The following is a 14,669-nucleotide window of genomic DNA, read 5'->3' on the forward strand; positions in this document are numbered from 1 at the left end:
ACATTTTTGTGATAGTATCGCAGCTTCTCATTTATTATGTTGTGCATTAAGGGCGAAAAGCACAACAGACAGCACTCAGTTCAGGTCATTTTGGTCAAAATTGTATGTAATGTATGCACATACAGATAAATGACAAAATAACAGCAGCAAAAAATAAACTTGACATACATATAAGCAGCTCTTATTTTAGTTCTGTATACATGAACAAAACAAAAAGTTGACATATATGTATATAACTAAAAACACCTTATTTTTGAACTTCTATTTTGCAAAGTTAAGTTCACATTCTGAATACCTTGTCACAGCTATTCTAAAACAATTAATTTCCCTCCATTGACAGATACAGTGTCCATCTTTTCTTTATGTTGATGAAGGCTCTCAGTCATCTAGGTCATGGTGAATATAGGTGCTGTATCGTAGGCAACTGATACGGCGCCTTTCTTTTCTTTATGTTTGACCTTACCCTTGTTCATACTGACATCCTCTCATTTCAAACAGCCTCTGAATACAGTTAGGATGCAAGCTATTTTGAGCATTTTTCATTATCCACGCAGTTTTAAAATCACCTAGATCACCAAGTTTAAAAGCGTTTAAGTTAAAGCAACATTTTGTAGAAATTGGCATTTTGAGCAATTTGGCGCTCCCACAGTTTCTGAGTGCAACACCACTGTCCTAGATACAAATCCCAGATCTGTAACAGTTTGTCAGACATAATGTAGGTGCTAACAAACAATTACGTCATAACCATTTTATGTGTTAAGAACTTGTATGATGAAGTAAACTTGTATGTTACGCTGTGATCCGACCCTCTCACTGAAACAAGTGACAAAGACACCGTTCACCCTGTTACAAGACACTGTACCATCAGCATGAATTTGAAGCTGTTATTTTAATGTAAAAAGTAATCAAATGTTGCTTTGATAAATACAGATAAATGTTGCAGATAAAAAGTGAAAAAGCAACATCCCACAAGTCAAATCAAATCAAATCAAATCAATCTTTATTTATATGGCGCTTTTCATACAAAAAAGTATCTCAAAGTGCCTTACAGAAATTTACAAACAACAGCAGAAAAAGAGAAACAGCAAATAACATCAAGAGAAGAAAATTAAAAGAACCCAACCCTCCCACCCCCACAGACATGCACAGAGACATACACAAATACATACACACTCATACACACACTCACACATACGCACGCAGACACACAGACACACACACTCACACCCGCACATACACTAGCTGTCACTAAGAGACATGGCTGGGCAGCGAGACCTGAGGTGTGGAGGAAGCTACCTTTTGGGGGGCAACCACACTGGGAGAGATCCCGGTCCAAGGCCGCAGGGAGTGCCGCCACAGAGACCACCCCAACCCGGGCAGACAGGAGGCCCCACACCAAGGTGCAGAGCCCTCTAGCCACCCGGGCCGAAACCGTCCATGGGACAGCACCCCCTGCGGCCAGACCAGAGACAACTCCCAGTTTAGCAGGCCCCCATGAGGAAACACTGGAGATTAAAAACTGATAAACTAAAACAATAAAATAAGGCAAAAAAGCATAGAAGCTAAAAACATGAGGGACTAAAACATAAAAGCATAGAGGCTAAAAACACAAGGGACTAAAACATAAAAGCATAGAGGCTAAAAACACGAGAGACTAAAACATAAAAGCATAAAGGCTAAAAACGTGAGAGATTGAAACAGTAAAAAAGGATAAAAAATACAAGTGCTCTGATTAGCACAGCATAAAAGGAATTAAAAAACATTTAAAAGTCAATTAAAAGCCTGGTTAAAAAGGTGGGGCAGGCTGTTCCACAGTTGGGGCCCATAACAACTGAAGGCCGCCTCCCCGTGCTTTTTTGAACTAACCTGTGGTATGGTCAAAATGCCGGTGCCGGAGGACCTCAGGGTCTGCGGGGGCCGATTAGGTAAAAGCAGGTCAGATAAGTAAGAAGGCCCAAGACCGTTAAGACTCTTAAAAACTAGTAAAAGAACCTTAAAATAAATCCTGAAACGCACGGGGAGCCAATGCAGCGACTTTAAAACTGGTGTAATGTGCTCCCGCCCTCTGGTCCTTGTCAGCACTCGTGCAGCTGAGTTTTGTAATAATTGTAGATTTGAAAAACTGGATAAAAGCATGAAATCAAACACACACACACACACACACACACACAAACAAAATCTCATCCACAGGCTGAACATTGTGAGTACAAACAGTATTTAGAAATAAACTGGACAAAAATATATTTAAGCATAATTCACATTGATGAAGTTATGAAATAATGTATTTATGTTTGAAAGAGGTTTTTTTCAATATCCATGGATTTCACTGTAGCAGCTTTTGAATCAGAACTAAAAACTCTAAGTTATGTTGGTTGTTGGACCAATCAGGTCACACTATTGACTGAAAGCACTCGTGAATCAGACAGTAGAAATATGTGTAGGCTAAAACAAATGGCACTTTGTTGCTTACAATTAAAACTTAAAATATATATAACATTAGATGTAGGGGAAAAAAAATCATATATCAGTCAAAATGAACATCATTATGAGAAGGCAGATAAAATAACTCAGACAGAGGTGGATTGAGGCTATAAAAAAGCTAATTAAGACAAAATACAGCACAAGAGAGCCAAATATTAAATACTAATATCGAAACAAAAAGATGAAGCAGCTTTATCAGTTTAATAATGTAACTCTTTCTGGAACCAGTGTTGAAGATAGAAAAGTGGTTTATTAGCCCAGATAAAAGACCAAAGCATCTCAATCACTGATGCTGCGTTTGTCTCCATGAATATCTCTCAAGGTCTCATCTGGCCTGTGTTCACCCACAGAGATTATTTTGGTCCACACCTCATCCATCACACTCACACACGTTAATGAGCTATCAAACCCACCGGACGGACGGTGTGCTACAGATACGTGCCTCAGGCCCTGGAAACAAACTCAGAGAGCTGAGCTGTCCTGCGGACGGAGACCTCGCATAACACATAGGGTTATCATGGTGATGGATGGGTTCATGAATTAAACGCAGTCTGTATGTTGGATTTGATCCACAGGCCGGAGTTTTCTTTATTCAGTGGGGTGGGGAGATGTGTTTATTTGCCCCTAGTGCCATGACGGTATAGTTTATAGCTGGAGGTAGTTTATGGGTCTTCAGCTCTATCTGTGTGTGTTTGTGTGTGTGATCGTGTGTGTGTGTGTGTGTGTGTGTGTGTGTAGGGGTGGGCTTCTGGAAGAGTGCTGCACCATACTCATGCTGTCAGTGTGAAATATCACTGCACTCTCTCTTGATTGCTGTGTACGGTGCCTCAGCCCTATTCATAAAAATGCAATTCCATGCAGCTCTGTGGCTGGCCTGACGAAATAAACTACGATACACGAGAGAGGAAGATTTAAGGTGTAGAGGAGCACTGAGGTTGCTTCGGGGGACTGGTACTCAATTACCACATGCAGAAGGCATCTGTACGTGAAATAAGACTCAACTCAGGACTAGAGTGCGCTTACGGAATAGAATATCACAATTTTTTTCATTATATGACGTGATGTCACGAATGTAACTTTATTTTTAGTTTAGGGTCATTCTATGGAAATATCAATGTTTCCGTCCCTAGCTTTTACAGATAAATTACATTAATGTTTCATATTTTATAATAAAAGGTTATGTGAACACTGACTTCCTCCATCAATTAGGCAACTTTCCTTTTAATCAGTTATTTAAAATTCCAGATAACTACAGTCATGTATTGAAGAAAGTGCTGTATTTTGAGTTCAAACCCATGTTTTTCTACTATTCAAAATGCAATAATGTATACATAACTATCAAATGTATGATAGAAATGACATAAAAGAAGAATAATCCAAAGTAACTGCCCCTAAGAGTTGTGTCACTGGTGTTCCCATATGACAAAAATGTATTATTTTAAAATAAAAATCACACTGATGACATCACTTTACTTCCTTTGACCTATTTCCTAAAGATCTGTGAAGGATGGACATGGTTAAGTCCACTTTTTCTTTGCAGTTACAAGAACTTTCCACATATATATTTTTTTTTTTTACAGATTTCATATAAAGCTTTTAGTTGTTGTCTGGTGTGACTGCCTTTATTATAAGGGAATTGTAAAAATGTAGAACACAAATTGATTAAATAACACGATTTAGTGAGTATAACATGATTGACAACCTGAGATTTGATGGTAACACCAGTGACACCACAGGTACTTAGCAACCATGTTGTCACTGGTGTTACCATCACTGGACTTTCCTTATGGGTAACACCTGTAAAAAAAAAAAGTAATTAAGCCTTCATTCAGTGTATTTATTGAGTCATATGGTTATGGAATAACTTGGTGTCATTTAAAATGTTAGAAAAAATGTTGCCCTTCCAAAAGTGGATGTTTCTGTAGAATGACCTTTTAACTAGATATCTTTTGAAGTAAAACGTTATGTATTTCAATTTATTTGTTATTTTGCACATAAACTGAATTATATAACTGGAAACTACACAAACTGCAAAGATTATTATATTTCTTAAAGAGTAACGTCAGCAGTGTATCCTGTTGTATGTGTAGTCTCAGCCAACAGGAAACTCACCAGATCTTGAATTACACCTTTTCATCACTGCAGCAAGGCTGGCATACAAACCACCTGTGGATTAAACTGCCATGATTTATTGCTGATCAAATCTACCCATCACTTCATTTCTTTTTTTTTTTTGGAGAAATATATTGTTTGCTTTTACTGAATGTGACAGGGATCTCTGTTCACAGTCTATTTGATTAATTTGCTTATCATTTACACCAAAGTTTATATTCCCTAAGCAAAAACTAATTTCTTCTTTTTCTAAACGAACATACGGTAACTTTTACATTCAACATAACCACTACAAGCTTCACAAGAAATGTTTTATTAGTCCCCTGGCTGGGGTATGATTGCAGACATAAGTTATGTACAGAAGTTAAAAAAGACACTTTTGTTTCAATAAAGTTGTCAAAAACCCCCCCCCCAAAAAAACTATCAATGCAGGCGGGTGAGAATTTCAACCGTTGGAGGCGATTTAATGCAGACTAATGTCTTTGGTTGGGGGTGAGTTTAAACAAGATATTCAAGGGCTGTTAAATTAATCTTAAAGATTAATAACACATTTTAAATATAACCAAATAAGTCAGTCTACAGTTATGCTAGAAGCTCTGTGAGACTAACTAAAAGAGACAGGTGGTTCGTGATAAATGCTAAAATCAGGATGCTAACATCCGGATGCTACAATGACAATGCTAACTTTTAGACGTGAAGCAGGTACTGTTCACCATGTTCACCATGTTCATTGTTGTGTAATTTGATAAGATTAACGCTGTCTGTCTTCAGTTGGTTTGTTAGCTTGTCTGACCAAAACATTTAAGTTACACTAATATAACACAGAAAAAAATGTAATGTGTAATGATTCAAATGATAAAAAGTCCAACTCAATTGCTAGGATACATTTTCGTGTACGTTTCTGCAAACTGGGGAAATATCAAAATGCTTCATCCCTTTATGTTGTGACTTTACATTTCTCAAGGTCAGGTGCTTTGCTAGGAGTGCAAAACATTCAGGGCTTTAGCCCCGCAGCCAATGTTGCCTCAATTACCTTGAAAAAGTAATCAAATTGCTGATTACTCCTTTAAAAAAGTAACTTAGTTACTTTACTGATTACTTGTTTTTAAAAGTGACTACGTTAGATTAGTTACATTCAGCAGCTGCCGACAGCACCCCCGCCTGCTGTGCTGTGACTTTAAATGTTTCTTCAAATTTGATGTGGTGTTTTTGAAGTTTGATAGTACTTTGTCCCAGCACAGAGTGTAAAACGAACCTTAATATTCTCATCTTTAGCAGACACAAACTCAAAATAATGACTGTATTTCCAGATAGAAAACATGCATCTATCTCCTCCCTCTATTGTTGTTTTTGTTTGTATCGCTGCGTGGTTGATACATGTGAGAAATTAAAATTGGGCTGTTAAAGATGCAATTTCAACGTAGATTGAGAGGGAAAGGAAGGCCAATCGTTGGGGTCCTCATCGTCATATTTTAATCACAAATAAAGCAAATTTTCCCTCACTATAGGCCTACTGAGTAATGTTTATGTTAAATATATTATAGCCTGTAATAAGACCTGTGCTGTGTGCATAGGCTATAACAGCAGGTAGAACATTTCCTATTATAATTTATTTGCTTCATTGTCTATCTGCATTAGGCCTACAGTAGAGTATTAATAAATCGTCATTTAACAGAGGCTACACACCCAGACTACAGCCACGACCACAATTAAATTTTTCACGAACCTGGGCTGATCGAAGTATTATCGGGGGTTCCGTGAGATGATGTCTCACCCTTCACGTCTTCTTGCTCTGGCTGCGACTTTTTGTTTCCAAAGAACCTCCATATATCCATAATAACTAATTGCTATAAACGCTGCAATGGTACTAAACGGTAGGTTAATAGATGGGCTCTGGTAATATCAGTGATGCATAGAGGGGGAAAGAATAACACTGATGTTGAAGTTGCAACAAATTATTCTGACTCTGCTCATATATGGGCATATGCCATGAGGAAAGCCAGGTCAGCTTCTGTGCAATTGCCATTCGATATGCAACCACATAAAAACCTCTAGGGCTATTTTCATCATTAGGCAATTATATTTGATTATTTTTTTAAGGCACAGAGATTCGGGGCTATTCCCCAAACATCTGGGGCTATAGCCCAGGTCTAACGACGCGCCTGCTTAAGGTTCAGTTGCATCTCATGACATCGCTCTGCTGATGCTCTGGTTAGGTTAAAGTGCAAAAACCACGTTGTGATGGTCTGGGAAAGATCATGTTTTGGCTAAAAATACCTGTTTTGGTCACCACAAACATGGCTGAAAATAGTATCAGGGTCTCATTAAAAATATCCAACAGTGATTTGAACTGCAGCTACTGGCTTGACAGCCTTCTCAACTGGATCTACAACACCACCCCCCTTCACAAGTCAGGTAGTACACATGAAATGTAAAGGTGATATGACATGCTGTCTAGAAACCTAAATATGGTAAATCTAAGTGTCAACAGTATTGTTCAAACTGTAATATATTTTCTTTTTATACTAACAAAAGATTTAAAACAATACAGTTATCTATCTTCCAGGGTGCGACAGCTACCAGTGACAGGAGATATAGTGAGAAGGAATGTCAGCTGCTCATACATGACAATGTACACCCTCAAAGAGAATAACATTAAAGCTGTTGAAGATGGAGCAGAGACTTACTCTGCTGGGCATTAGTCTCTCAGACTTGAAAGTGAAGTTGCATCTTTTCATTGTTTGTGAAATGCCAGCATCCTGTTTGACCTTCTCGTTGTGTTTGTATGCAAATGCATGCTGTTTAATCCTGCATCTGACTCTGTGACTTCGATCCAACAGCTACGTAACCTTCTCTTCATCAAACATGCTTAATGCCACAGTTGTTTGCATGTTATGCTCTCACTGCGTGGCACAGTTTTCATGTCTTGCCATTATCCTTTCACCTGCAGAACCACCTGCTCCAGTCAGTTTAACCCGCTGGCCGAGCCTTCCTCCCAGCTCCCACTGTGGCCCATTGAGTGTCCTGCTATTTCCTTTCAAAACAGGAGGATGTGATGCAAGGATGTGAGTGCTTCGGTCAGGTCCCTGGTGAGCTCGCCTTGCAGAGCAGTGGTGTGAGAGATGCCTCTGTGACAATAGTCTTCCTGGCAAGTTTTTTTTTTCCTGCTTGGGAGGAAATCGACTGTTTAAACGCAAGGTTTACATGCTGCTGCAGGGAGGTTAGATAGTTGAGAGATGGCATAGCTGTCTGTGTTGGAGGTCTCCATGCCAACAGCTGCACAATGGGAACAATATAGTTAAATGTGCCTCTGAGGCCTTAGAGGGTATTTTAAGATTTTGTAACGTGCCCTCATTTGATCTCATTGCGCTGTTAATTTTTTATTTGCAGCACCTTCATGCCCCTTTTTACTGCAGTGTGTGGAATGTTTTTTTCTTCATTTTTCACCATGCACAGCCTCACCAGAGCTGTTGCACTACATAGCGGGGAGTTTATAGGAGTTATTTTTCAGTATCGGTATGAGCTAATTTTTGTTTTATACTCAGCACTTTTCTACAATTCCTTTTCAAGATGAAGCCTCTGGAAACCACCGGCTGCACCAGCCCTACTTTTCACTTTTTACACAACCCTTCCACTTTCTCATTCTCTGTTTTTTCCCCCGCCTCAGCACAGGGGAAGATGAAGCACTTGAGTTTGCTGGAATCTGTTTCCCAGCAGCAGTACAAGCTTTAAGATGGATCGAGGGGATTTGCATGGGGTGGGGTGGAGAGAGTAAGAGATGTAAGGGAGAACAGGAGACTAGGAGAGAGAGAGATGTTACTGCTGCTACAGCAAATGAGGGCTGTAGCGAGGGGAGGAGGGAGAGAGGGAGGAGAGAAGAGGGCTGATAGTCACACAGATCAGAAAACAACAGTCCCGTCCTGAGCCCAGAAGACAGACACTGCTGTCTACACTGAGAGTGAGGGGGGGGAGAAGGGAGGATTGACTTTAACCTGCCGAAGGAGCCGCAACTCACCCCTCGCCTCTCTTCTTCTTTTGCTCTTCCCTTCAACGCAGCCTGTGTGGAGCCGCAGAGGACTGTCAGCCTGCACAGACGAAGATCAGAGTGCTGGCAGAGCAACTGTGCCTACAGCTCTGCTACCTGCTCCACCACGCTGTGTTACTCTCCCTCACACATGCACACCAAAATGCTCTCGCGGGCACACATTCAGAGAACTTTCTCTTGCGTGCTCACACTTACTCGCTGACAAGCAGGCAGCCAGGCAGGCGGGCACACCCCCTCCCATTATCTGTGCGGGGAGCAGTTCAGCTCATATTGGTGTGAGCGGCGAGGGGCTGTATTTAGCTCCTCAGCGGCAGCGGCAGCAGCAGCAGTAGCAGCAGGACGGGTCCAGAGGAGAGAGCAGTCATCACCAGAGATCACACACACCAGCTTCTGCAACTGAAGGCAAGCCTCTTCCCTCTTCTTCTTTTTTTTCTCTCTTTTCCTCTCTCCTCTTTCTCTGTCCTGATGTGACGCAGTGTGGCTGACCTTCCCTCATCCTCCTCCTCTTTTGCTTTCTTCTCAGCGTGTGCCAGTGGGACAGCCATGGAGGACACCCTCACCTGCAGCCATGCCACCTTCTCCCAGGTGTTTGGACGCCAGGGACAGCTCATGCAAGCCAGTGAGTAGCCACAATTACACCTCCCGCCTCCTAGCAAAATCATTAGCCAGCTGCATGTCCTGCATGTCAGCGTTACTGATCTCCACCCTCAGCATTTCTTCCCGATCACATCCTCATTGTTATTGCCGTTTTGATTTAACTGATGCTAAGAGGCGCAGTAAAGCTTACAGTATCGTAGCTGAAATCTTCCTGCGCTGCTGCTGTAACAAAACATGGAGTTTTTAGTTGCAAAAAAAAAAGAAAAAGTGGGTTATTTTGGGAAGGATGACAGAGATGTTTGTGCTTATGTAAAGTGCAGGAAGATGTAATCAATTCAAGAAGTGATTGTGATTGTAGCTGATGTTTCTGTTGGTGCAGCAAGTTGCTGTGGGGCAGGTTGAATGCATCAACTTGTGTAGTATTGTGTTTTAAGTAAGGAGCTACACATTTTCAGACAGTATTGAGGTGGAACTCTGGGCTGTGGCTCAGCTGTGTTAAGGGGTTATGGCAAAAGAAAGGCACTTTGTAGGTTACACAGAGACAAATCAGAAATAGGCTGTTTTGTGGGTCTGTAGCTTTTTTGTAAACGGGAGTTTAGAAGGATGTCTGCATGTATTCAATAATTTGACTAAAGTAGCAGACCTAGATGGTTCTTTACTGTCAGTTGTAGAAGCAATAGCGCAGATTCTAGCAGAAATGTATTCATAATGCAGGTGCACAGTATTACTAAGGTTGAGTCTGACAGGATGAGACTATCAGCGATGCTTGCAGACTAAATTATTGAAAACCGAATCTATCAAGATTTTTTTCAGGGGAGCAGAATCACTGAAATGAAGCATACTTCTACTGTGATATCTTATTAAGTAATGCACTCAGTCAGAATGCCGGGTGAGGAACAAAAAGGGGAGACTGACTCGCCCCTTAGAATGAAAGTGTCCGCTGCATCCTCCCTCATCTGGCCTGTTAGTCAGTGCCTTTGATGCCTCCGCTCGGCCATAAATGCAAAGTGATTCTTCACACAGTGTTATGATGGATAATTAGGAGAGCCCAGGGCAGATACCAAACTAAGGCTGCCTTTAGAGTTGCATGCCTTGGATTGATTTTGCCACATCAGTTTTATATCCCTGTGTTTCCTTTGATTACCACCTGGGGAGACAGAGGAGTATCTGAGCGGAGTTTCAAAGCAACTGTCATTAACAACTAACCCTGCTAAGACAGTACTTTGTGGAGCTCATAATGGAAACACGTCAGTCATTTCCCTGATCTGGAAAATTCATGCTCCTATACACGTGTTTTTTAATAAGCTGTGTCGCAGGATTTCATCTGCAGGGATTTATTCAGTCTGTTTGAGAAGATAAACATGAAGTAGATTGTTGTTGCCTTCGCCCTCTCTTTGCACATGAGCACCCTTTTATAAATAATGCACTTTGTTCAAATGTATTTGTGGGCTCAATATTTTGTTGGTAAGAGCACATTACTGTTAGAAAAGGTTGCAAGGCCCTGATGCATATTCTGCCTCAGACAGGCAGACAGCTGGAAACATCTTTACTGAATGAGTGGTTTTGGAGTGCTCCGGTTTGTCTCCCTGGTTTCATGTTTTCATCGAGGTACTATCAGGATTAATTTGAAAATAATAAACACACAAAACAGGACAAGACAAACATACAAGTACACAAATCTATGCCAAATATTTGACAAATACTGACCTTGGTTTAATATGTGTGCAGGTGTGGTATGTGCGACCGGGTCAGTTTGTCTGGAGGGCATCACTGCATAAAAGGGAGGTGAAACAAGATGAGGGTGTGGCTGTGCTGGAGAGTCGTATCGCATCATGGCTGACAGCTGAGCCAGTGTAGCCTTAAAAATAAGAGTGTGTAAATATGTAAAAAGTTGTATAAATCAATAGGCAGATAATTAGATCATGAACATTATGAAGAGAGTACACTCAGCTACCAATTGATCGCAGCCTGCTTAAACTGATGCAGTACAAAGCGTAAATCCCACCTCAATGAAGGTCATAACATTCATTTTCTGTTGCAAATTTTTTTCGATTCAATGTAATGATCTTTTTGAAGGCTGCAGAGTCTGCTGCTGGTTAACTATGTAACATTACACAGACACTTTTCTGTTTAATGTTAGTTTTTTCTTGGTATTTCAAATAACGCACCTTTGAAAAAAAGTAGAGTTTACCAGCACCACAAACTGCATTCAAAATACTAATATATTTTACAAAAAGAAAGCAAAGGTTAAAAAGAATTCAGAAGAATGAAACATGAGTTGAATAGCAGAAATATGTTTTCCTTCTTCGTATTCTTACATTTTTAAATCTGGTGTATGGTACTTATTTATGAACTAAAACTTATAAATAAATAATATATAGAATAAATGAATAAATCAAGTTTCAGTGAAGCCTGCACCGATTCCCAACAGCTCTTCCTCCTCTGAGCGCACGTGACTAACTAATTTCTAGAAATTCTGCATCTGTTTTCATTCAGCCCACAGTGTCTTGTTTGTTTTCTCATGAAAGGCCCTCATGAAAGTGCGGTGCTATGTGTATACGCTATCTGCCTCATTCAAATTCTGTTTGATTGTTCCACAATGAACGGGTTAGTTGTCAGACTGGATGCACAAGCAGGAGGGGCAAATCTAACAGATATGCAAATCACAGCTCCAGTTAGGCTGCCCTTGTGTTTTGATGTATTTTGCAGAAATTGGGTTTCATGATAAATGACATTTTTATATTTTAAAACATTTTTACAAAAAAAATATGTGAACAACAGGAGCTTAAAATTAGAAATGTGTTCCATAACTTGCAGCCTTTCCGCAATACAAGTTCAAAATGATTTCAAATGGACGACAAGAGTGTCCTTTTGTCATAACAGCATTTTAACCAACGTGAATGTTTGCTACTACTGTAATTTTGCCCAGGGCAAAAGGCAAGTGAAACCGCTGTTTTCTGAGAGACACATGCATTATTCACCACATCTTGACTTTCTTTGTGTTGCCCCCTCATCGCTGGTTGAATTCCCTCCTCTTTATCTTTGCTTTTAATTTTACCAACACTTTGTCCTACTTCTTCTTGCCCTCAAACTGCTTGCGGCAACAAAAAGTTCATAGGCATTCACAGCTATGTGAAAAAAAAGGCCTCATGCGCTGTATCACCATGTTTGCACAAATCCTCTGCAAGCTCAGGCTCTTCTCCTTCTTGCTCAAATGACCGTGGCCCTGACTCTGCAGCCGTCACAGTCACCTTTCTGCTCCACTGGACCAAAGTGATGTGAGGATAGGCGTGGTGTAAGGTTGCCTGGGAGGTCCACGGAGGCCTATAACTCTGAATATCTTCAGTCTCACACATGTGTCGAGCTGCCCTCGTGTCTTTGCTCAGGGAGGTCAAGGTGCTGGCTGATGGCCAACGTTTTCATCCCTATTAGACTCCCGGGCTGCTGGCCATCGAACTTAATAGTAATATAATTCAGAGAGAGAGAGAGGCTCTTAAAAGGGCTTTTTTAATTGAGTCATTTTCATTGCAGGTGTGTACTGAAACTAATCCCATAAGAGCTGACAGAATTTATGCCAGATATCATCAACTTTCCTCCTCCTCCTCTTTGTAAAAGCCAAATCAGATATATTAGATATGCAAATAATATGTGATCACTGCTGAATTGGCCTAATAAGTTTCTTACACTGGTTATATTCTCACTTACATTATTGATCTTGGTCTCTGGGCATCCTAAGCAGCACAGGAAATCACTCCTCCAGAGTAGATACAGGCCTTATTTAGATCTCCGTCTCCCTCCTAATCCCCATATTGGATTTAAGAACCAGTAGAGCTGAGTGCGGCGGACTTTGCATGTGTGTCAGTCAGTACATCCAGTCTCCCAGCGACAGCCTTCGGCCAGTCAGAAGACAAATCTTGTAATTCTACATCTGCTGCTGCAAATGTCTGCTTTCAGTTAAAGGAAAATTACTTGTTGGTAAAACACATGTACGAGCTGTGTTTAATGTATGGAAGTGAGCTGAATTGTATTGAGCTGTTTCGCATAATTACATGCATTTAGTTGCATATGCTCCTCTAGTTATCTGTGGCAGGGAAGCACATGCATCTTCATTAGCACACTCTCCTTCAGGATGATCAATAAACCGATGGGAGTTCACTGACTGCATTTGTTGGGTGTTTTCTCTCAGAATCGTCGTGTCTGCTCTTCAACAGGAAATCGACATCTTCTCCTTGACTGACAGGAGTCTCTTCACTGACTGGAGATACTGTGCTTCATGAACTCCAGAGCAGTTAACTGACAGTATCTCAAGATAAACACTTGGCTAGAGTTGTGATATACAATATGTGCTACATGATGGAGGGCCTACAGACTGTGGGTTTTAAGGTTTTATGACAAATCTCACACATTGGAGGCAGCAACTCCCAAGACTGGATTACGACTACATCCTGTAGTCTATATAAAAAGATAACTGCATATGAATGAACGGGAGACACAGGTTTCTGTGTTCTGGTTTCCATTTGTCAACTGTCTGTAGTCGGACTAGTACTTACCAATCATGGTTGAGTAGCCTTTGGTTGCATGTAGGTAAATAGAGTGTGTGGAGAGCAGAAGAGGTGTAACACGTTGGATAAAGGCAAGTCATCAGCTACTATCTAACAATGATTAAGCAACTGTTGACTGAGTGTAAACTGGCTAGTTAGTTGGTTAACTGGTTAACAATCTGGTCGTAGACATCTCAACTTCAACTGCATCCGTCACCTCAGCTGGCTACCATGGCTGCGATGGATTCAACATAATCTTTTGGGGCAACTCTAATCATCAAGGTTACGTCCACTGCTTGTTTTCACCACTGGCAGAGGTTGTTGTTCTAAATGACCTTTTTGTTAAATGATAGGATGGGTTTTGTTACCAGAAGTCTTGTTCGAGGAAAAGTTTCCCTATCCCTATCCCTATCACCACATCTTGAGGTGTTACAGGAAGATGATGGTGGAAAAGTGAGTCAGAGTAGGAGAGAGGACTTTGTAAATCCAGTGACAAAAAGAAGAAAATTCCAGGGGATCGTCCTCTGGGGACCATCGAACGTACATCACAATCCATCCAGTGGCTGTTAAGATATTTCAGTCAGGACGAAAGTGGGCCAACTGATAAACCGTCATTGTCATTGCCAGATTCATCAGACGTTATGAAGCAAATGTTTTAAATCACAATACACTCTAAATAACACATGAGCTTGCATTCAATATGCAAGATGGCTGGTAATACTGGCGGTTTCTGGTTTTATGTCTGCTGTCTGCTATTATGAGAGGGAATTTGAGAATGAAGTTTAAAAAAGTGACTGGAGAGAGAGTGGAGAGAACATTTTTTAAGAATTGTTTGACAAAACAATGTGACCACAAGGACCGTTTAGATGTGCTGACGCTTCGTCGCATAATCT

The 14,669-nt window shown here is 40.7% G+C and overlaps 1 protein-coding gene across 6 annotated transcripts in view; it reads left to right on the forward strand.

The window, feature by feature from the left end:
* Positions 1 to 8,445: 8,445 nt before the first annotated feature.
* kaznb (kazrin, periplakin interacting protein b) overlaps positions 8,446 to 14,669 on the forward strand; it is a 129,571-nt gene continuing 123,347 nt past the window's right edge. For 3 of the 6 annotated variants that reach the window (XR_003984395.1, XM_030420595.1, XM_030420596.1), the window contains exons 1-2: positions 8,450 to 9,040; positions 9,162 to 9,257. Coding sequence is in view for 5 of the 6 variants with exons in the window: in XM_030420595.1 (XP_030276455.1) it covers positions 9,182 to 9,257 (76 nt within the window). In the remaining variant the exon portion in view is untranslated. Of the gene's footprint in view, positions 9,041 to 9,161; positions 9,258 to 14,669 lie in introns of all 6 variants that reach the window. The other 3 variants (XM_030420590.1, XM_030420591.1, XM_030420594.1) reach the window with 2 other exon arrangements.

This window comes from Sparus aurata, chromosome 6 (assembly GCF_900880675.1).
Source record: "Sparus aurata chromosome 6, fSpaAur1.1, whole genome shotgun sequence".
NCBI lineage: Eukaryota > Metazoa > Chordata > Actinopteri > Spariformes > Sparidae > Sparus > Sparus aurata.